The sequence below is a fragment of the Callionymus lyra genome, chromosome 8 (genome assembly GCF_982586985.1).
Source record: "Callionymus lyra chromosome 8, fCalLyr1.hap1.1, whole genome shotgun sequence".
NCBI classification, from domain to species: domain Eukaryota; kingdom Metazoa; phylum Chordata; class Actinopteri; order Syngnathiformes; family Callionymidae; genus Callionymus; species Callionymus lyra.
In genome coordinates, this window is record NC_141825.1 from 4,970,690 (window position 1) to 4,995,000 (window position 24,311).

Here is a 24,311-nt window from a genome sequence, read left to right on the forward strand (position 1 = left end):
GAATATGTAAGTGGCAGGATGGTTGAAGGACTGCGAGAATAGAGAAGAATAGACGTGTGACAACAAAAAAATGAAGCAGCAGCAGTTCACGACCGAAACCCTTCCAATCTGGAAACTACACAGCGAAAACTCTAATGAGCTGTTTTGTCTCGAGCACCAACACACACACACCCTGCTGCTGCTCACTTCTTGTGGACGCGTGCCTGAGAGTGTGTGAGTGTGTGTGTGTGTGTGTGTGTGTCGCTGACTTCTTGCCCACAGAGACACATCATCACTGATCATCTGCTGTAGCTGAAGACTCGCATCTGAAGTTACATCACATCTTGAATCAAACCCCCATGGATTGAAAAACATTAATATGGACAAATGAGATTTGAGGTTGTGTGTGTGTGTGTGTCTGTGTGTGTGTGTGTTTGCAGGATTATTGTTGTGTAATCTGCCTCAGGATTCCGTGGTGAAGTGGAATTGCTTCAGCTGATTATCTCTCAGCTCTGGTATCAACAGGAAAGGTCACTCTACAGAGAATTTCTCTTTATCGTCGCCCAGATCTCCTCGCACACATACACACACACACACACACGCACACACACACACACACACACTAACTACACAGTGTCTCCTCCTCCTACACTCACAAGCGTCTTCTCATCCCCTCCAGTTAATGTTGCCGACAGAAACATCGTAACCTTTTCGAGCAGAGAAAATTTCTGATGAGGCGGGTCTTGTTGTTTATGGTTTTGTGGGTCACTGACAGATGGAGTTGTGTTGTTGCAACACAGACCCGAGCAACGTTTTACCTCCAGAAGTCCTTGTGAGTCAATCTGAATTAATTAATTTGGACTCGTTAACTCATTAATTTTAGCAATATGGTGTTTGATTCCATAAAAAAATCCAAAATAAAAGAAATATAAATATTAAAAAATTTGGAGCATTAAATTAATTTGAGATAAAGTATTTAAATGAATCTATTTGAGTGTAATTTTACCACCACGACTTCCCTTCATTTTATGATCCATTTCGTGGTAATCAGAATTCCTTCCCCGTGTTTCCCTTCACTAGAACACAACTGTTGTAAACCTAGTTCCAGACTACTTTAGATGTGTGTCACATTTTTAGAAAGCGATCATCAAAGTTCTCATCGCAACAAGCAAATAGTAGAAGATTCTCCATTATAATCCACAGCAAATGATCATTTCAATAAAAAGTTTGAGAGTAACTTTTCTCAAAAATGAATCTTAGGCTGAGTTTTTCCATCTTAAAAAATAAAGTGATAATTTTAACAATTTGTGATTCTATGTGTGTCAGTTTTCTCTGGATAATATGTTGTGTTGTGCGGCCCTTTCCTGTGTTCTTTTTCCACATGTGCTTGTATAGGGGAGACTCATTGTTTTCAACCGATTTCCGCTCTAGTAGAAGAACTCACATTTCCCCGATCCTTAAATCTCTTCATTGGCTGACAGTTTCTTTCAGGATCAACCTTAAAATTCTGGTTCTTACTTTCAGATCTAGTCATGGTCAGACCTTCCATCAGTGATCTGATCCAGTCTTACACCCCAGCTCGGGCTCTGAGGTCTGTGGATCAGAATCTACTGATGGTTCCTGAACACGGTTCAGTACCAGAGGAGAGAAATCCTTCCAGACTGTTGCTCCTAAGCTTTGGAAGGATCTTCCTCTGTGTTTGATGATCTACTGACTCCTTCAAGAAAGTTAATACTGTTAAAAACTTCTAAAATAAACTGAGGGCATTAGGAAAGAAAAGTTAACCATATGTTCACCTTAACATTTACAGAGGTTGTCGGTTGAAAGGTCTAAGCAAGCTCAAGAGAAATGAGTTAAATCTGTGTGGCTCCGTTTTTCTCCGCTTTCAGGTACACCGACAAAGTGCAGACTCATATTTTCCTGCATTTTCACTTCCTCGCTTTTAAAATCCAGTTATTCCACCGCGTCGCCTTTTCTTCCGCATCCTTTGCCGCAGATTGAGTCGGCGAGAGTGACGGCATGTCGAGGTGATTCGAGGGAAGCGGCAGAACGGCCTGAAAAAAACTCAATTTAGACGCTTTCCTTCTGAAAAAAAAAAAGTCCCAGAGACTCTTTCTCCAGATTGCGAGGTTCGTCAATAATTCAGCCACGATGCCTGAAAACACTTTGTTCGTGCAGCTCGGACGTTCTTGTTCCGTCTCATGTCTTGCTTTTGTCTCTTCCCTGCTCAGAGAGGGAAGTTGTGTCGCCGTGATTTGCAAACACGACGCATCACATTACAGATGTCAATAATTCAGAAGCACCAAGAACGTCCAGTCTCTCGTCCGTCTCTCTCTTTCACGCCGTCCTCGACCACCTTCTTGTCCACAGTCGTCTCTTTCATCTCTCGCTTATTCTGTTGACACTTCCAAAATATCTTCTTTTCTCACCAGTCCACTACTAAGTTGCATGACCTCTTCTTTGTCCTACTTTCTACTCTGCCATTCGTCCTCTCCACAGTCCACAGTTTTGTCCTCCACTTTGTCAACAGTGGTTCCCTATGTCAACACTCCTCTACATGTCCTCATCTCTGTTTAATGTCCTTTTTCTCCAGTCTTTGTATTCTACATCATCGTAAACCTTTTGAGTTCCCACATCTTTCTCCTCTTAGCAAATGTATTTTACTGTCCTTCGCTCCGATTTATCATCAAGTAAGTCTCTGTGTTTCACATTAGATGAGTCTTTGTCTTGAGCTCTCTCTTAGCTCCACGGCCGGTGGTCTTCAGTTGTAACGGACCCCTCAGGAATTCTATTCTGTCATTTTTAAGAGTCTTTAATGGTTTTTATGACCCCAATATATTCTGTGCCATAGCGTTTTTTATCACCTTTTCAAAGACAAGTTACACTTTCAATAACTGTAATGATTTGAGTTAACAATGAGTTTGTAAAACAGTTTAAATGTGAATAAAACACTGAGTTCCAGACTCGAATGAAAGAGAACGGACAAAAGACTGAACTGTATTTAATCCAGGTTCAAGGTTGTGAGAGTTAGTCACAGTTTAAATGGACAAAAGACTGTTTTCAACTGTATAATATAGGGTTGTTGGAAAATATACATTTAAAAAATATTCACTTTATTTGTTCTTTTTTGTTTTGCAATTAAACTACCAGCTAAAATATGGCAGCACGGGTAGAAACAAGTGATTTATTAAAACAACTGATGAACTTCTGCACAACCACAGCACTAAGTGGAAGGCACTTATAACCAGACCCGACTGTATTTTTAACTGTGTTTTGTTTTTTAAGTGTCTTGTGACCCTGGTCTCTGAAAGGCACTTTACAAATAATATTTGCGTACTTACTAATGGTGCCAACAAATCAGTGAACTCCCATAATTCTACGTCTATGTTGCTATGGTAAAGGTGATCGCGAGTTGTGATTGGTTGGCTGGGCGGCAAAGCATTACGGGGGCTGTTCAAGTCAGCGTTACTGATATAGTCGTTGAGAGGGATGACGGCTCATATGCAATGTTGAGTTTGCAAAGTTGAAAATGACTTTTCGTTTAATGAAAAATGTTTTCAGAACGAACCCCTTGCAATAAACGAGGGATCACTGTATGTTAAAACCTGTAAGCAACGACAGGTTTGAGTTCTTAACGCTTTCCAGAGTCTTCTCAGGGTCAGTGTGGAAAGAAATTCAACGACTACAGTTGACAGTTAATAGATGGAGAGTCTTGGATGGTTGACACTCTCTGGTATATTTGGGAATCAGCTGCTGAATTATTCATGGCGGCTACATGAACCGTGAGAAGTTGGGTGCTGCTCTTCTCTTCTCCCCCTCCTCAGTCGCTCCATCTCAAACACAAACTACAGATCGCTTGACGTCGACGCACTTGATGTCGTCGGCTCGTCCTTGACAACACGAGATGGCGGCAGAAGAGCCCTCGGGCAACAAAGCCTCGCGGATCTGCCCCGGAGCGACACACACCGATAAACATCTCTCAAGGTACCGACTGGGACGACGGGTCACTCCGAGATGACGCTAACGAAAATTGTGGTAATGATAAAAATACCACCCAACACTCGCCATCAAAGCATCAAGGTGTCTATATTTTAACATTTTAAAAGGACAAATCAAACAAATTGTGCTGTTGATCTAGTGTTTATGTAGCGGCCAATGAACTGAGTGACAGCAACAGTATTTATCTTGTTCTGGCACAGAGCTGAGCCAGGTGAAGGACGGGATGATGGGATGTATTCTCCAGAGAATTCTCAGGTCGTGTTGTAGTTAAATAAACATTAAACAAGTCTTTATAGGTCTGTGTGTATTTGCCGCTACCTGGATATCATCAGCGGTCAATCTGTGCTTTTAATGTTTACTGTGCGAACTGATTATCTGCCAGAACACTGTAATCCACGTTCAACTGTGTTCACGTTGTTTTTGTCACCAATATTACTGATGATGTAGAAAACATAGTCCTGGTTTATCAGGAACATCGAAATGTTCGTGTGGATCAAGAACAATCGTCACAAATCTCTGATATTACATTAAGTTTTCACTCGACAATACTCACTTGTGGAACATCTAAGGAAAGTAAAATATTCATCGGAATCCCTATAGTATAGTTTATGTTATACATTTATCCATTAGTCTGCCTAATAACTTTTAAATCAATCAATTCACACATCATTTTTTCAGACCCATTGATTGTCACCACGCTTCATGAATTAAATCAATGAAAAGACATTGTGACTGTGCTCTAGGGCTGCACAATATTTGAAGTTGGCTACTTGAATTGCGATATCGACATGAATGCGATATTTTTTTCTTTCACCTAGAAATGTAGCAGTGCGCACACCCCTGCGCGCAAGTACTGTAGGGATAGTCGGGGGGTTTAGAGAAGTAAGACGATGCGATATTTCTCTTTCGTTTATTTCCGCGCTTGGGTGCCGACATCACCGATGCAAGTCCTGCCAAAATGACATCAGAGAGGAGCCACCGGCGCAGCGCGAGATCACCAATGTCAATAATAAATCCACCTCCTTGTACACGCACACATAACACTTTATAAATGTCCTGACACTAACAACTTAGTTCATTAGCATACGGCGAAGACGGACAGGTTTACACTTGTTTGGAAGTTCACGATCTTATAATAAAACAACTGAGACGAGATGAAAAGTACTTACAATATGTTGCTTTAACAAAGGGGGTTTAAAGAGATGAGTGACTGGATCATTAGTGTTTGACAGGATCATAAGTTAGTATTACTTCCGTGTATATACTGAGCCAAGTCAGCGCAACGGCAAGACGCATCGTCATAGCAACCGATCCTAGCAAGCTGCGCCGCACAGCTCGCAGACAGACGGAGACGTAAACGACAACGAGACATAGAAGTACAAATTGTACAACTTTATCGCGATATCAATATTTTTTCGATCTATCGTGCAGCCCTATATCAAATTAATAGATATTTACGCTTCATTTCTTAGTGTTTTAAATCAAATAAACATCTTTAAATATAGCTTGTTCTAGATGAGTGCTTTTGACGAATAAGCAGAATAGCTTATATTTATTTGTGAATATTTAAACACACTCACAGATCATTTTCTTGACGTATATACATACAATCTTTCACTGGTCGATAAGAAGAGAGGTCGTCTGGGTGTCAGCGGAGGTCGACGTCCTCTTGTCCATCGTAGACACAATAACGATTGAATCTCTCGCTCACGAGTGCATTTGTCACGATAACCCTCGTCAGCCGCCGGATGTATTTTTCTGAAATTGAACTCAAAAGCTCGAAGGCAAACGTCGCCACAAACCGCACGATTCCCCTGACTCCGGTGACAATTTAATCTGAGACCAGAGAGCGTTTGAAAGAAGGCAAGAGGCTGGATTTAGGCGCGGGGAGGAAGACAGAGCATGAGGAGCTGAGAAGATGGAAAAAAGTCTTTCACTTCAGGTTGATCTCCTGAGTCGGTTCAGGTTTAGCATCTACTGGAGATAGGAGGCAACACTTCCACTTCTTTACATCTATTGTGAGGTTCAATCGCCACACTTTTGCTTTTTGCGAAGCATCGTAGACAAAGGTCAAGGGAGGCCCAGACTTTCAGTGAATCAACACATATATTCCCTTCATGAACTTGAAAAATTCAGCTGAATTTGCTGGTTTAGCTTGAAAAAACGGGATTTACCTCATTTACATGCTTTTATTTTGTATCTTTACTTCCTGTGTTAAATTAACTTTGGCTTAACTCTGATCTGCTTTCGTTCATTTCTTCTTATTATTGCACTTCACCCTTCCTACATTCTATTTTATTTTTATTTTTTTCGTATCTTGAATTTGAACCCCTGAGACCAACTTACTGAACCCCTAGGGCAGGTGTTCCTAACCTGGGTTCGATCGAACCCTAGAGGTTCGGTGAGTCGGTGATTATTCGTGACGACACACCGCGCTTGGCCATCACTGGCTGCAGATGATCATGTTACACTGTTTGGCCAATCAGTGCTGCGGTGAATTTAGTGCTCAGTAGTCAACGTGCGACGGTAGTACGTGATGGTGGTGTGATTTCTTTGTTCATATTTTAATTCATACTAACTATGTCGGGAAAAAGAAGAAAGTGGTCGGACGAATATGTAAAACATGGATTCACATGGATCACAGAATTGTATAAATAAAATTAAAATAAATAAATACATGTATTGTATTGAATCTTATCGTGAGATTATTGTATTGTATTGAATTATATCATGAGATTAGTATATTGTATTAATTCGTATTGTCATATTAGTGCATGGTTTTGAATAGTATCATGAGATTACTGTATTGTATTGAATCGTATAGTGAGATTAGTGTATTGTATTAAATTGTATCGTGAGATCGGTGTATTGTATTGAATCGTATCGTGAGATTAGTGTATTGTATTCAATCGTATCGTGAGATTAGTGTATTGTATTGAATCGTATTGTGATATTAGGGTATTGTATTGAATTGTATCCTGAGATAAGTGTATTGTTTTGAATTGTATCGTGAGATTAGTGTTTTGTATTGAATTGTATTGTGATATTAGGGTATTGTATTGAATTTTATCGTGAGATCGGTGTATTTTATGGAATCGTATCGTGAGATTAGTGTATTGTATTCAATCGTATCGTGAGATTAGTGTATTGTATTGAATCGTATTGTGATATTAGTAAGTAAGTAAATAAGTAATATTTATTTATATAGCGCTTTTCGAGACCAGGGTCACAAAGCGCTTAAACAATCAAAACAATACTCAAAAAAAAATACATACTTTAAAGATCAAGATAATACTGAGAACAACACAGGAGTTCGAGAAATTCAAGGAAAAGCCTGAACAAATAGAAACGTCTTAAGATGTTTCTTAAAGGAGTCAGTAGACTCCATCAAGCGCAAAGAGAGAGGAAGATCGTTCCAAAGCTTAGGAGCAACAGCCTGAAAAGATTTGTCTCCTCTGGTCCTGAGCCGTGTGCGAGGAACCATAAGTAGATTTTGATCCACAGACCTCAGAGCCCGAGCTGGGGTGTAAGGCTGGATCAGATCAGTGATGTAAGGAGGAGCCTGACCATGAATAGATCTGAAAGTAAGAACCAGAATTTTAAAGTTGATCCTGAAAGAAACTGGAAGCCAGTGAAGAGTTTTAAGGACCGGAGAGATGTGAGTTCTTCTACTTGAGCGGGTCAGAATTGTCGCTGCAGAGTTCTGAATCAACTGCAGACGAGACAGCTCCTTCTTGTTAAGACATGAAAACAAACTGTTGCAATAGTCCAGACGAGAAGAAACAAACGCATGGATTACAAGCTCCAGATCATGTTCCGACAACATTTTCCTAAGTTTAGAGATTTTTCTCAGTTGAAGGAAACAGTTTCTGGTTAGTTTTCTGCAATGTCGAACAAGTGACATGTCTTTATCAAATACAACACCCAGGTTTCTCAGGCTCAGTTTGACAGACTGACCTAAGTCACCCAAGTACTGACTCAACCCTGGAATCTTATCATCAGGAGCAATCACCAGTGTTTCAGTTTTGTCCACATTTAGATGTAGAGTGTTTTCACTCAGCCATTGTTTGATTTCTAGCAAACAATTGACTAAGCTGTTCAGCCTCTGGGGCTCAGTTGGATCAAAAGAGCAATAGAGCTGGATGTCATCAGCAAAAATGTGATAAGAAACATCTGGAAATCTCTGAATGATTTTACCAAGGGGAATCAAGTACAGCAAAAACAATAAAGGACCCAGAACAGAACCTTGAGGGACTCCACACAACAGATCTGCCAATTCAGACCTCATTTGATTGGCAGATGCACTAAAACTGCGCCCAGAAAGGTAAGATGAGAACCATTCTAACACAGACCCAGACAGTCCCACTTCATCCCTCAGTCTTCTCAGCAGGATCTGGTGATCAACTGTGTCAAAGGCTGAGGACAGATCCAAGAGAACCAGAACAGTGAATTTACCCGAGTCAGCCGACATCATGATGTCACTGGACACTTTCAATAAAGCTGTCTCCGTAGAGTGATGTTTACGGAAGCCAGACTGAAACTTCTCATGGATGTCGCTCTGATCCAGGAACAAAGACAGCTGCTCAGACACCACCTTCTCCAAGATCTTGGACAAGAAAGGGAGCTTAGAAATAGGCCTGAAATTACTGAGGTCAGTTGGGTCTAAGCCTGGTTTTTTGAGCAGAGGCTCCACAATGGCATGTTTAAATGCATTGGGAAAAACCCCTGTGGAAAGGGAGAGGTTCACCATATTGGTAACCCAGGGGCCAATTACATCAAATACTTTGATAAAAAGCCTACACGGAAGGACGTCATCTGAGCAAGAGGAGGGTTTCATCTTGTTCACTAGTGCCGAAATATCACCCAAAGATACAGCAGTGAAGGAGGACCAAGAGGAGGAGAGGGGCTCAGAGACAGTAGGGGTTCCAAACAAAGGGGGAGAGATTTTCTCTTTGATCAATTTAATTTTGTCAATGAAAAATCTCAACAATGCATTGCTGTCAGCTTCACAGAAGACAGGCGTGATTTGAGGAGCAGGAGACACGAGAGAATTAATCGTGTCAAACAAAACTTTGGGGTTTTTCCTATTTGCTGCTACCAGTTTTCTGATGTAATCAGATCTAGCAGTTTCTACCATCTCATTGTAAGAAGTCAACAGATCCCTGAGGTGAAGTCTATGCACCTCAAGTTTAGTAGACTTCCAGAGACGCTCAGTCTTTCGACAAAGTCTCTTCAGACTCAGGAGATCTTCATTTGTCCAAGGGCACCGTTTTTTCTGAATTTTCAAGTTCCATTCAACAGGTGCCACTTGATCCAGTATTTCAACACAATGATCAGTGAAACAGTGAATCAAACTGTCCACGTCTGGGCAGTCATCAAAGGAAAGACGGTCAAACATAGCAGAAAAACTGTCTGCAGTATCGGCTGAGATGACACGCCTCTGAGACCTAACTTTCAAAGGCTTAGGTTCAGGGATGAAGTCCAGGTTAAACAATACAAGAGAATGATCACTCAGATGGACATCATGTACAGATACATTAGAAATGTTCAGGCCAAGAGTAAAAACTAAGTCTAAAATGTGGCCTTTTTGATGAGTGGGTTCAGAAACATGTTGCTCAAAATTAAAGGCTTCTGTTAAAGTTAAAAGTTCTTTAGCAGAACAAGATGTGACGTCATCAACATGAAGATTAAAGTCTCCAAGAATAAGAACAGATCCCATTTGAATAATGGAAGATAAGAAGTCACTAAAGTCTTTCAAGAACACCGCCGCAGGACCAGGCGGGTGGTAGATTGACACACAATAGAAAGGTCTTGTAGAACCAACCAAGATCATCTGAGATTCAAAAGAAGTGAATTCCTGTGTCCGAATCACTTTGCAAGAACAACTCTCCCTAAAAACAGTAGCAAGACCTCCTCCACGACCAGAGAGGCGAGGCTTCCCCAGGACAGCGCTCCCTACTGGACAGAGTTCGTTCAGATGAATAAACTCTTCCTCTCTCTGCCAAGTCTCAGAAAGACATAATAAATCCAAATTAACTCTTGTGAAAAGATCATTAAGAATAAAGGATTTATTAGTAATGGAGCGAAGCTTAAGAAGTCCCACATTCAGCACCGATGACGTCACTGACGACGCCGCGTCACTGACAGGCGCGCAGAGCGGGATCTTTTGAAGCGAACAGCGGTCACGTGGGTACCAGCTGTCACTGAAGTTCAACTCGGTAGTAAAAGCCGAATTAAAGAGAGGAAATGAAAAATCTTACCACCTTTTGTTGAGGTCTGGACAGACGGCAGCGCTGATGTGTCGTTATACTCTGCCGCGAGAGGAATGTCGATCAAACATCGATGACGTCTGATCGCTTGTGGAAATCGCCCGGTACCCGAGAGATCAAACGATATTCCACAGAGTCCGAGTCGATGAGAAGCGGAGCCGGAAACATATTCACCGGACGTTGGTAACGGTCGCGGTTATAATCTTCCATCGACTCTTTTTGTATTGTGAGAATAGTGTATTGTATTGATTCGTATCGTGAGATTAGTGTATTGTATTTAATTGTATTGTGAGATTAGTGTGTTGTATTGAATCGTATTGTGAGAATAGTGTGTTTTATTCAATCGCATAGTGAGATTAGTGTATTGTATTGATTCAATCGCATAGTGAGATTAGTGTATTGTATTGAATCGTATCGTGATGAGATTAGTGTATTGTATATAAATATATTGAATTGTATCATCATTCTTGATACGCGGTGGTTCCGATGACTTCACGTGTCTGTAATGAAAATTATTCCGAACAAAATCATCTCAACTCACAACAACGCAAGACGAATCGCACTTCCCGCCGTGTCGCGGCGCATGATTATTCCCGGAGAAACATCCGGCACTTAGAAACAGCACTTCAGTCCGGGACCTGACAACGTGTCAAGCCTTCGCCGCGCTCCGAGATGACAACTTTATGAGCTCGAACTCATCTTCCCGAAGCCTCTCCGGGGAAAGTCACAGCAGGAAGTGGGCGAGGAAATCCTCCCGCGGCGTCTCAATGCGGATCCGACAAATACGCGCAGGATTGTAAAATTAGTGACTGACATCAGCGACTCAACGCTGTGATGGCGTGTGGAGTGGAAGTGTGTGAAGTGTGTGAAGAGTGTTCAAGGCGACGGAGGGTAAGACTTCAAAGCAAAATGCTGACAGCAGCAAAATTTAGTCCAGAAAAAAACACTACCTGGAGTCTGTAAACACACAGTGGGTTCAATCGGCGCACACACCTACTGAACATCGTAATTGTTATGCTCCGCTAGCTCATTGGAAGAGACAAGTTCACGCTCCAGCAGCCAAATTAAATGCCTTTGTTTGTGTGTGTTTGTGTGTACATGCACACAAGGTCATAGTTGTGTACCTGTGAATGTGCAATGTTTATTGATTCTTCAGTTTCCATTGTTTTCTTCTCAGCATCAGAAGCTCTTTTTCTGTTTGTGCTTTTGTCCCCTTTTGAATCAGTGTCATCAGAATATTGAATTCAAAAATGTGTATAATGAAAGTTTTTTTAATCATTTAATATTTTGGTGATACTTTTAAATTATTTAAATTTTATAAACGTTCAATCTCAACCCTCCAATTTTTAAAGTAAGTAAAAGACAGTGTCAAGCGTTTTGAATGAAAATATATATATATATATATATATATATATATATATATATATATATATATATATATATATATATATATATATATATATATATGTATATATACTGTGACAAAAATAACATTTTCTTAAGTATTGAAAATGAGTGAAAATTGTTAAAGTATTGTCATATTAAAAGTTCGATACAATCCAATCAAAAAAGATATGGTTGCTTATTTTGTATTAAAATGTTTCCAAACATCATTTTATTTAACAATTGAATAAAAAACTTTTCATATTTTTTTTTGTATTGAGTAATTTAAAATTTCTATCCTTTTTTTTATTATCTTTTTTTTCCACACTTAATAAAGAGAGATAAAACAAACAAATGATGATCAGATAAAACAAAATAAAATAAATTAAGAGGCAAATGTAATTTATTTTAATCCAATTTTCATATTTTACCCTTTTTCTCTCAGTCTGAATTTATATTAATTTTAATTTATATTAATTTTAATTTAAATGGATATTTGAATACCGGTTATTGAATTGGATATTGAAACGTTTCATTATTTATTTAAATAGTTTAATTAAAAAAATGTGAATATATTAAAACAAATGTTTTTACACGTTGAGTTATATTTTCTTATTCTAATAAAAAATATGAAGTCTTTTAATTTCAATATAAAAATGTTGGTATAAAAGTGCAACTAGACAATACCAACAGAGTACCGAGTTACTCGTTCAAACTTTCAGCCAATCATGCGCTGCGCAGACGATCATGTGACTACGTAAAGGCACACAATCAAGTAGCTCGGTACTCTTTTGGTATTGTCTGGTTGTTTATCTATATTATTTTTTTAACCCTTCTGTTATCTCAGGGTCAAAGTTGCCCGAACATAAATGTGTTCGTAGTTGACCGAGATACAACACAAGGGATACCAAAAAACACATTTGTTTTAGGGCCTCTGGGTCACCTTGACCCAGAGATAACACAAGGGCTTAGATGCAACAAATGTATTGTACATTTTTTGTAATTTAACAGGTGAAGATTATCAATAATACAATAATAACAATAATAATGAAGATATTGATAGTAATAAAATGACCAGAATAAGTTAAATTGTTTCTGTCATTTTAACTTTCAAATGTGAGAAGGGGGAGGTGGGTTGTCAGCTGAAATATACAGTGAGCTCAGCAGTAATCCACTGAACATCCATCACACCAGCTCATGAAGCCCATGAATCTGCCACTAGAGTCGTAAACCTGCTGGTTAGTGAGTCAGTTTGATGAGCAGCTGATCCAGCACCAGATGTATCCCCCGCACGACAGCACCGGTTAAGAAGATTCACTTCTTACAGTCCATTTAAATTTCATCCTGCAGACAAAGCTCACGGTTATAATCCTCCGCGCTCCTCCAATCCTATTTATCCTTCTGCTTTTCCACGGGAGAGCGTGGCTTTCATGCGACTTGTCTGATGCGCTGAATCAGTCGTCTGTCAGCGTCCGTCACGCCGCAGATTTAACGTGACTTGTTGACTCACGCGCGGGTCAGAGGTCAAGCGGAGACGACGTGAATAATGATATTGCGACATGACGAAGAAAATCATGTTTGCAGAAACTATTTATCCACGAGTCATTCACACTAATGATGAATTGGCTAAGATTCTAATAAAAACTATGAATAACAAGCTAAAAAATAAGCTACATAACACCCTAAATAACACACTAAATAGCAAGCTAAATAACACATTAAATACATGCTAAATAACACACTAAATGACATGCTAAATAAAACACTAATTAACAAGCTAAATAACAAGCTAAATAGCATGCTAAATAACAAGCTAAATAACACACTAAATAACACGCTAAATAACAAGCTAAATAACATTCTAAATAGCAAGCTAAATAACATGCAAAAAAAACTTCTAAATATTAATCTACATAACAAGCTATATAACACGCTAAATAACAAGATAAATAACACACTAAATAACAAGCTAAATAACTAGCTAAATAACAAGCTAAATAACATGCTAAATAGCAAGTTAAATAACAAGCTAAATAACATTCTAAATAGCAAGCTAAATAACATGCAAAAAAACCCCTTCTAAATAATAAGCTACATAACACGCTATATAACACGCTAAATAACAAGCTCAATAACAAGCTAAATAACACGCTAAATAACAAGCTAAATAACAAGCTAAATAACAAGCTAAATAGCAAGCTAAATAACATGCTAAAAAAACCTTCTAAATAATAAGCCACATAAGCTAAATAATAAGCTATACAACACACTAAATAACAAGCTAAATAATATGCTAAATAACAAGCTAAATAATAAGCTACATAACAAGCTAAATAATAAGCTATACAACACGCTAAATAACAAGCTAAATAACAAGCTAAATAATGTGCTAAATAACAAGCTAAATAATAAGCTATACAACACGCTAAATAACAAGCTAAAATCCAGGCATTACTATTCAGTAGGAGTGAATATTCTCAAGAATCTGTTGATACGATACGTATCACAATACAGGGGCAATGATACGATATTGTGATACTGTAGTAACAACTATATATTTGTAGTGTTGTCGAGTACTTGTCTCTGGTGTTACAGAATTTACAGACCACATGACTCTTGACGAAGTCGTAACTGCTTTCATTTGTTTTCAAACCAAAATATGTCAAAACATCAGCTTTAAAAGCTGCTGGAGTCACTGTATCCTCTCGTCCTCAGTCGCAGCGTGATGTTCCTTTAGTTGCGGAGGATCTAATGACTTCTGACATCTTAGCAGCCCGGAAGTTTGATTGCGACACAAAAATTATGCCGTAAAGACTATGATAAAATTTAAATTAAATGTGTTTGAAGCAAAACAAGTTGATAAAGTGTTCAACACCAATATGATTTCGATTTAAAAAAAAAGTTTATTAGTTAATAACCAAACTTTAACGAAATATAAACCTTAAAATAACCATGATAAAAAATAAAATATGTTTTGAAGGCCACAAAATAATTATTGAAAGGTATTTTTTTCAACAAAATAACCATACAGTGCTGTTGGAAATGGACACAGTATCGTGAAACAAAGCGATATTTAAGTGACGCCCGTACAAGTCAGGTGGTCATAATGTTTACTGTACGACTCCCACTCGGCTGTGAAAGCTTCGTTCAAGGATGTGAAGACTTGAATCTGTCGACTCGTCAATTGGAAGAAGATTCTTTTTGGGAATTCTTGTTTCTGCGAGTACAGAACATTCTGTCCTCACTGACAGAAAAAAATGTGAGTGACAAAAGCTTCTGTTTCTATCTTTTATTTAAAAAACATTTTTTTAAAAGTGCCTCAACTCCATGCAGATGCTTAACTTTTTAATAATGTTTGTGTCATTAATATGTTTTTGAGGTTGAAAAGCTTTAAAGGTTTTTGCATAGTAAAAAAAAAATGGAATAACAATTTAAAAAATATTAAATATTTAAGTAACTTGAAAAAAGCTCTATTTGTTTTATTTAGATATAATAAAAAAAAAAATGAATGTAGGGAAAACGTTTGAGTTGAAAGACATTCATCAAAAAATACAAATTTTGAATCTGGAAAAAAGATTGAATTCAAAACTTTTTTTAAAATTAATAAACCAGAGTGAAGTATTTTAATGAATGTATTAATTGTAAGACTTTAACATTGTAATTAATGTATTATTGTAAGACTTAAATCTCGTCATATATTTATTTTAGTGCATTTTAATGTAGTTTTTAAAAGTATTATTGTAACATTCATTTAGTAGTAAATGTTTTTTTCATGCCTTGAAATTTTTATAAATGTATTTTGTACAACTTTAATCCCGTAATAAATGTATTAATACGAATTGAATCTTTTAAAAACGATTTTAATATTGTAATCAAAATTTAAAATATCTTTAATTGGTTCCAATACTATTGTAAAAATTAAATATTTAGAAACCATGATTTATAAAGAAAAACCTTAACCTTAACCTTAAAACACAATTAAACGTTTTAATCTGAATTTATGTGGTTTTCATACCAACATAATATTTATATGAATGTTTTGAATACAATTTTTAAATCAAATTAAACCAACACAAAAATTGAAAAAGTTGTTTTCATATTAAGTGAAGTTGTGTTATTGTAATTTATTAAACAATCTGAATACAAAAAAGATCATTTAACTTAATATCCAAATAGGTTTTGAGAGAAGATATGACATTAAAGTTATTCAAAGAGATGCTGGTAATGAAGACAAACAAAAGGGAAAATAAAAGTTTTTTAACTAGAACCACCAAAAAAATGAGTTAAAGTTGAACCAGAAATGAAATAAACAAGCGTTTGATATATAAGGACCCACAAGGAAAACAGTCAAAGGGCCTCATGTGGCCCTCGGGCAGAACTTTTTCCTGGTCTGTTCTACACAACATGAATGTTTAAAATGTGTGTTAAACTGCAGAGAAGGAATCATTGTCGGGGGAAACGGCCGATGATTGATAAGTCAACGTGGCTCGTTCTGTGGGTGAGATCCGTCCTCCTCTCCCTGCTCTCTTTGTCCAGGAGTGCTGAGTGAAAACCATCATTTTCCAGAACCAGCCAATACTCTGGCACAGTAACTGGCGACGGACTCGCTGAAACGCTCAAAACTGCTCTTAACGAGGCGCCTCTGAAAATTCATCTTGGGATTGTTTAAAAAAAAAAAAAAACACTTGAAAGAACTTTTCCAACAAGATTTATGGCAGCTGCTCCCGACAAAAGGACGTTGTGGCGCCGTCGCCTCATCTTCACTTTCATCTTCGCTCTTAATCTAACTAATGGCTCTTAATCATCAATCTCAAGTCAGCGCTTCATTTCCTATTATTCTGGCAGCACTTGAACGCATCTTAAAATGTGAGTGACACTTGTTTTTTTTTCTCCAGTTCCACGAGCAATTATTCCGTCAGCTCTTAAACAGTTTATCGACGAAACTGACACCGATTCAAACTTCTAGAAGTTTTGTCCGACTGAAAAAAGGAGACTCGGCAGTGCACTCATACAACAGGCATTACGGTATCTACCTACAGACATTTAAAATGTTAAATCTTCTTTTTTTTAAGCATTGAATTGTTTTTTAAATAAAAGATTCAAATAGCTAATAACTTCTATCTTGAAAAGTTGAATTGAATTAAAAAATAATAATAATAATTCCAAATCGTTTGTTTTTTTAAACATAGAGTTTAATTCAAAAATAAATTCCAAGTTCAATATTTTCTCATTTTTAACCTTTTTAATTCAATATAAATTGTTTTGCACTATAATACCAACATTTTAATTTTGAATTTAAAAGGATAAAGAATTTAGAGAAAGAGGTTAAAAAGAAATTTCGAAGTAATTAATTATGTGTTTGTATGTACTTACTATCATTACTACTTAATTTACTACTCTATGTTAATTTAATTATTTAATGTTTTTTAATGTTTTTTGTTGCTTAGTCATATATTTTTTCATTATTTCATGATGTTTTTCTATGTTAGATTAAAAGGAAAAGGGATATTTTTTTTTAGTAATATAAAACTTAAAAATGCTTCATTCAATTAGTATTTTACCTCAAAGACGATCATAATGCAACATTTGCGTCAGTATTAAACTATGATACTTGTCAATAAATGAATCATTAAAATCACTTATTATCAAACATGTCAAATAGATTCAATCCGTTACCTGTATTTGATTTGTCTGTTTTTCCTTGTGTACGTTTGAAAAATCCAGTTTTTGTCCTTTATTTCCATTAAAAAAACACATACTAAAGTCATGTAATTCAGGTAAACTCAGGTGTTCATCATTGTCGTCCAGTTCAACGAAAACGACAGAACTCTGGATTGACACTTGGCTCGGCTTGATGATGTCATCAGCCAATCAACCAATGAGGAGCTTTGAGTTTATCAAGTCTGGATCTTGAACATTTCATTTCATCTCCAATGGAGTCAGAGCTGCTGCTGGAGAAGTGACTATTAAATCTGTGCACGGATACGAGTTTAACGTCTCTGGACTCTCTGGACCAGATTAGATTAGATTAGATTAGAGATGCTCCTGTAACGACCGATTGTGTTCATGTGTTCATGTGTTCGTGTGTTGACAGTGAAACGCTGCGACAGAAAGACGAAGGTTCTTCGTAACTCGACGTTTGACGTTAAACGTGACTCATTGAGTGTCTTAGTCTCGGAGCCGAAGCTGTCGTTGAGACTCGAGAGGAAGAAACTGGAGCGAATGACTTCAGTGACTCAAGTCCGGAAGATTGTGTTTCCTGACAAGAAGTGGGTCGATGACGCAGTTTAAACTGTCTTTAGCTGTCAATCATCCGTCTGTTGCTGTCACTTACACTGTTATTAGTGAGTGTGAGTGTGTGTGTGTACTGTATAAATACATATATTGTTGACAAATGTGCTTGTGTATCTCTGTGTATATGTGTGTGCGCTGTTGCATGTACCTGTGTTGTTTCAAGAATGTGCGTGTCTCTGTGGATGTGTATTTTTTGCGGACATTGGTGTGTATATTTGTGTGTGTACCTTTATCTGTGTATGTTTTTGTGTGTCACTATTTATGTGTGCGCTTGCATTTATGTGTGTTTGTGCGGATTAGTTAGTGTGTGTGTGCTTGCATGTGGTGTGTGATCATGTGTGTATGAGGCATTGCTTGTGATTGATTGTGTGAGCATTTGTTGTTGTGTGTGTGTGTGTACATGTGTTTCTGATGCGTGTAGATGCGTGTGTGTTTGCGTGTGTGTGCATGTGTGTATTTGTGTGATCATGTTGCTCTGTGTGTGTGTGTGCGTTGGTGCGTGTGTGTATGTGTGTGTGCGTGTGTGTGTGCTTGTGTTAGTTTCTGTGTGTGTGGGGGGGGGTGTGTGTGTGTGTGTGTGGGTGTGTGTGTGTGTGTGTGTGTGTGTGTGTGTTGGTCCTCCCCTGACATGTTGCTAAGATATGAAATCCTGATGAAATGCTGGATTGATGAGGAGGAGGAAGATTCATGGACACCTTCTTCACACACACCTTCCTCTGCTGCGACACAATCAGTGTTTACAGGGACACTCATGATTCGGGTCTGGATCTGACCTCTGAACTCCTGCTGTTGCATTGTGTTGCTTCAGAAGACCGCAGTGTGCGTCCAACATGTTCTTCAAAAATACACCTTCGGTGTGATGAGAAAATACTTTCTGATACTAAAACATGTTGACAACTAATCCTGCAGTACCTCCCCACCACTGTCTGGGGCAGAAGTGAGCAAGGCTTTTTTATGCAAACAGCTTTAAGAGTAAGAAGTTGAGATTTTAGACATGAATGGATTAAAGTAATGCAAATAGCAACATACATTATTTGCTGTTGTGTATCTTATATTTCTTCAACACACTTTTGTGGTGACTTTAGACACTGTCAAGCTAAAATATATGTATTTTGTTTAGGTAGAATGACGTTTGAAGGCCTTTAAATACATTTCTATATAATAAAACATTTCTTTAGATGTGTCATAGTCGCACAAACTTACATATACGCTCTTGGGTCACTTTGATTCCCCCTGATTCACTTCATCCACTATACATTTACAGACACACAACCACTCACACACCTGCGTAGACACACAACCACTCACACACCTGTAGACACACAGCCACTTACACACCTGTAGACACACAACCACTCACACACCTGTGTAGACACACAACCACTCACCCACCTGCGTAGACACACAACCATTCACACACCTGCGTAGACACACAACCACTCACACACCTGGAGACACACAACCACTCACACACCTGTAGACACACAGCCACTTACACATCTGCGTAGATACACAACCACTCAAACACCTGCGTAGATACACAACCATTCAAACACCTGAGTAGACACACAACCACTCGCACACCTGCGTAGATACACAACCATTCAAACACCTGAGTAGACACACAACCACTTACACACCTGCGAAGACACACAACCACTCACACACCTGCGTAGACACACAACAACTCACACACCTGCGTAGACACACAACCACTCACACACCTGTGTAGACACACAACCACTCACACACCTGTGTAGACAGACAACCACTCACACACCTGTGTAGACACGCAACCACTCACACACCTGCTTAGACACACAACCACTCACACACCTGCTTAGACACACAATCACTCACACACCTGTGTAGTCACACAACCACTCACACACCTGTAGACACACAACCACTCACACACCTGTAGTCACACAACCACTTACACATCTGCATAGATACACAACCACTCGCACACCTGCGTAAATACACAACCACTCACACACCTGTAGACACACAACCACTCAAACGCCTGTAGTCACACAACCACTTACACACCTGTAGACACACAACCACTTACACATCTGCATAGATGCACAACCACTTGCACACCTGCGTAGATACACAACCACTCACACACCTGTGGACACACAGCCACTTACACATCTGCATAGATACACACCCACTCACACACCTGTAGACACACAACCACTTACACACCTGTAGACACACAACCACTCACACACCTGTAGACACACAACCACTTACACACCTGCTTAGACACACAACCACTCACACACTTACTTAGACACACAACCACTCACACACCTACTTAGACACACAACCACTCACACACCTGCTTGGACACACAACCACTCACACACCTACTTAGACACACAACCACTCACACACCTGCGTAGACACTCAAACACCTGGGTAGACACACAACCACTCACACACCTACTTAGACACACAACCACTCAAACATCTGGGTAGACACACAACCACTCACACATCTGTGTAGACACACAACCATTCACACACCTGCTCAGACACTCAAACACCTGGGTAGACACACAACCCCTCACACACCTGTGTAGACACACAACCCCTCACACACCTGTGTAGACACACTCGAAAAGCGCTATATAAATAAATATTACTTACTTACTTACTTACTTACTTACTTACTTACTTACTTACTTACACACTACAGTTTCACTATATATTGTATCGTTGTCCCATTATTTTATGACAAAGTATTTTAGGAAAACATTTGTTGAGTTTTCATTTTCCTTTACAAAAGAATCAATATTCACTTGATTTATTTCCTCTGCTGTGAAAATATAAATATTCTATTGTTAAACGTAAACACGACCTCTGACCTCTGATGTAAAAAAACTCACATTAATAATGAATAAATTAAAATACATCTAAATATTCTATTGGTAAACGTAAACACGACCTCTGATGTAAAAAAAACTCTCATTAATAATGAATAAATTAAAATACATCTAAATATCTTAATGTTAAACGTAAACACAACCTCTGACCTCTGATGTAAAAAAAACTCACATTAATAATGAATAAATTAAAATACATCTAAATATCGTAATGTTAAACGTAAACACGACCTCTGACCTCTGATGTGAAAAACTCACATTAATAATGAATAAATTAAAATACATCTAAATATTCTATAGTTAAACGTAAACATGACCTCTGACCTCTGATGTGAAAAACTCACATTAATAATGAATAAATTAAAATTCCTCTAAATATTCTATTGTTAAACATAAACACGACCTCTGACCTCTGATGTAAAAAAAACTCACATTAATAATGAATAAATTAAAATACATGTAAATATTCTGTTGTTAAATGTAAACACGACCTCTGAACTTTGATGTGAAAAACTCACATTAATAATGAATAAATTAAAATACATCTAAATATTCTATTGGTAAACGTAAACACGACCTCTGATGTAAAAAAAACTCACATTAATAATGAATAAATTAAAATACATGTAAATATTCTCTTGTTAAATGTAAACACGACCTCTGAACTTTGATGTGAAAAACTCACATTAATAATGAATAAATTAAAACACATCTAAATATCGTAATGTTAAACGTAAACACGACCTCTGACCTCTGATGTAAAAAAAACTCACATTAATAATGAATAAATTAAAATACATCTAAATATTCTATTGGTAAACGTAAACACGACCTCTGACCTCTGATGTAAAAAAAACTCACATTAATAATAAATAAATAAAAATACATGTAAACATTCTGTTGTTAAATGTAAACACGACCTCTGAACTTTGATGTGAAAAACTCACATTAATAATGAATAAATTAAAATACATCTAAATATCGTAATGTTAAACGACCTCTGACCTCTGATGTGTTCGTTGACGACGCTCTCCAGCTTCTCCAGCCTCTCCATGATGCCGACACTGTCCTCCTCCAACTTTCTGTCCTCGGCTCCGGTGTCGGCCCCCCTCGCGCCGGTGTGGGCCACATAGCTGGTGATCCAGCCCACGTACAGCAGACACAGCACGTTGGTCAGTCCGCTCAGGATCACGCACGTCGACACCAAAGTTTTAGTTCTGCGTGAGCACAACATCGCCGCACATGCCTCCGTGCCCGCGGCAGGTGTGTCGACTGTAGGCGGCGCTGCGGAGTCAGAGACCCCCCGCGGCGCGGCTCGGCGTCCGCTGGACCATCGCTGGTTCTGAGGAAGCGGGTCCGGGATGTTGCTGCATCTCTGTGGGACTGTGAGAGGCTGAGCAGCCCGCGCGCTCCGAGGATGGAGGCTCCTCCCCCTTTTATTACATGCTGTTGGACTGACCTATTAGAGCGGGAGGGCGGGGCTTCTGGCTCGCCTCAGCAACTCGGAGGGGGCGTGGTTTGCGCACTTCCATCATTTCATATTCATGAGATTTCATTCAATTAAATGTATAACTTGATAATAATGAATATAAATGATGAGGATGAAGATGATGAAGATGATGAAGGTGAAGATGAAGATGAAGATGAAGATGAAGATGAAGATGAAAATGAAGATGAAGATGAAGATGAAGATGAAGATGAAGATGAAGATGAAGATGGAGATGAAGATGGAGATGAAGATGATGATGATGATGAAGATGATGATGATGATGAAGATGAAGATGAAGATGAAGATGAAGATGGAGATGGAGATGAAGATGAAGATGAAAATGAAGATCAAGATGAAGATGGAGATGAAGATGAAGATCATGATGATGAAGATGAACATGAACATGAACATGAACATAAACATGAACATGATCATGATGATGAAGATGAACATGAACATGAACATGAACATGAACATGAACATGAACATAAACATGAACATGATCATGATGATGAACATGAACATGAACATGAACATGAACATGAACATGAACATGAACATGAACATGAACATGAAGATGAAGATGAAGATGAAGATGATGATGATGATGATGATGATGATGATGATGATGAAGATGAAGACGATGATGATGATGAAGATAAAGATGATGAAGATGATGATGAAGATAATGATGAAGATGAAGATGAAGATGTAGATGAAGATGAACTTTTCACTGCAACAAAAATGAATTATTCTGACATAAAAATCCAACCTTCTAACCTGAAGATCGTTTTAACTGATAAAAAATGTATCAAATAGTTTGAAACAGCTGATGAAATGATTGGATGGTGAGATGTCCATCAAATAAGGGATTCTAAAAAAACAATTGTCCCGCCTCCTCTCTGTCTCGTGGGAAGAGTTTCCTGAAGAGTAGATTTTAACTGATTCAAAGAGTAGATTTTAACGGATTCCAAGAGTAGATTTTAACTGATTCAAAGAGTAGATTTTAACGGATTCCAAGAGTAGATTTTAACTGATTCAAAGAGTAGATTTTAACTGATTCAAAGAGTAGATTTTAACAGATTCAAAGAGTAGATTTTAACTGATTCAAAGACTAGATTTTAACTGATTCAAAGACTAGATTTTAACTGATTCAAAGACTAGATTTTAACTGATTCAAAGACTAGATTTTAACTGATTCAAAGACTAGATTTTAACTGATTCAAAGAGTAGATTTTAACTGATTCCAAGAGTAGATTTTAATGGATTCAAAGACTAGATTTTAACTGATTCAAAGAGTAAATTTTAATTGATTCCAAGAGTAGATTTTAACTGATTCAAAGAGTAAATTGTAACTGATTCAAAGAGTAGATTTTAACTGATTCAAAGAGTAGATTTTAACTGATTCAAAGAGTAGATTTTAACTGATTCAAAGACTCGATTTTAACTGATTCAAAGACTTGATTTTAACTGATTCAAAGAGTAGATTTTAACTGATTCAAAGAGTAGATTTTAACTGATTCAAAGAGTAGATTTTAACTGATTCCATCAATGATGTGTATTGGTGTTTGCGGGTCCTGGTCCTTGATCTCTTCTGATTGTCCGCGGGAGGTTTGGGGTTCGACGCCCGCCGCCTCAGACGCTCATCAACCTCCCGGCGTGACTTTAGCTGGACTTCCCTTCGAGCTAAACTGACTTCAGAGCAGCGACCCGAACACACATGGATCCAGCAGGTCCAGCCTGCGGGCCTCGGCTTTGATCTGAGTCTTTCATCTTCTGCTCGCTTGAACAACACACACAAGTCTGTGCTTCACTACACTGCTGCCAGTAGTTCTACTAGTACTTCTACTTCATCTATGTATTCTTATACTAGTACTTCTACTTCCATCTATTTACTCTTCTACTAGTACTTCTACTTCATCTATGTATTCTTCTACTAGTACTTCTACTTCATCTATGTATTCTTCTACTAGTACGTCTACTTAATCTATGTATTCTTCT

General features: G+C 38.1%; 1 protein-coding gene across 2 annotated transcripts in view; it reads right to left on the reverse strand.

The window, feature by feature from the left end:
• LOC148073431 (polypeptide N-acetylgalactosaminyltransferase 18-like) overlaps positions 1-22,190 on the reverse strand; it is a 97,701-nt gene extending 75,511 nt beyond the window's left edge. For both annotated transcript variants that reach the window (XM_087798106.1, XM_087798105.1), the window contains exon 1: positions 21,827-22,190. In XM_087798106.1, coding sequence (XP_087654232.1) covers positions 21,827-22,055 — 229 coding nt within the window. In that variant the 5' untranslated portion in view covers positions 22,056-22,190. The remainder of the gene's footprint in view (positions 1-21,826) is intronic.
• Between the last annotated feature and the right edge of the window lie 2,121 nt (positions 22,191-24,311).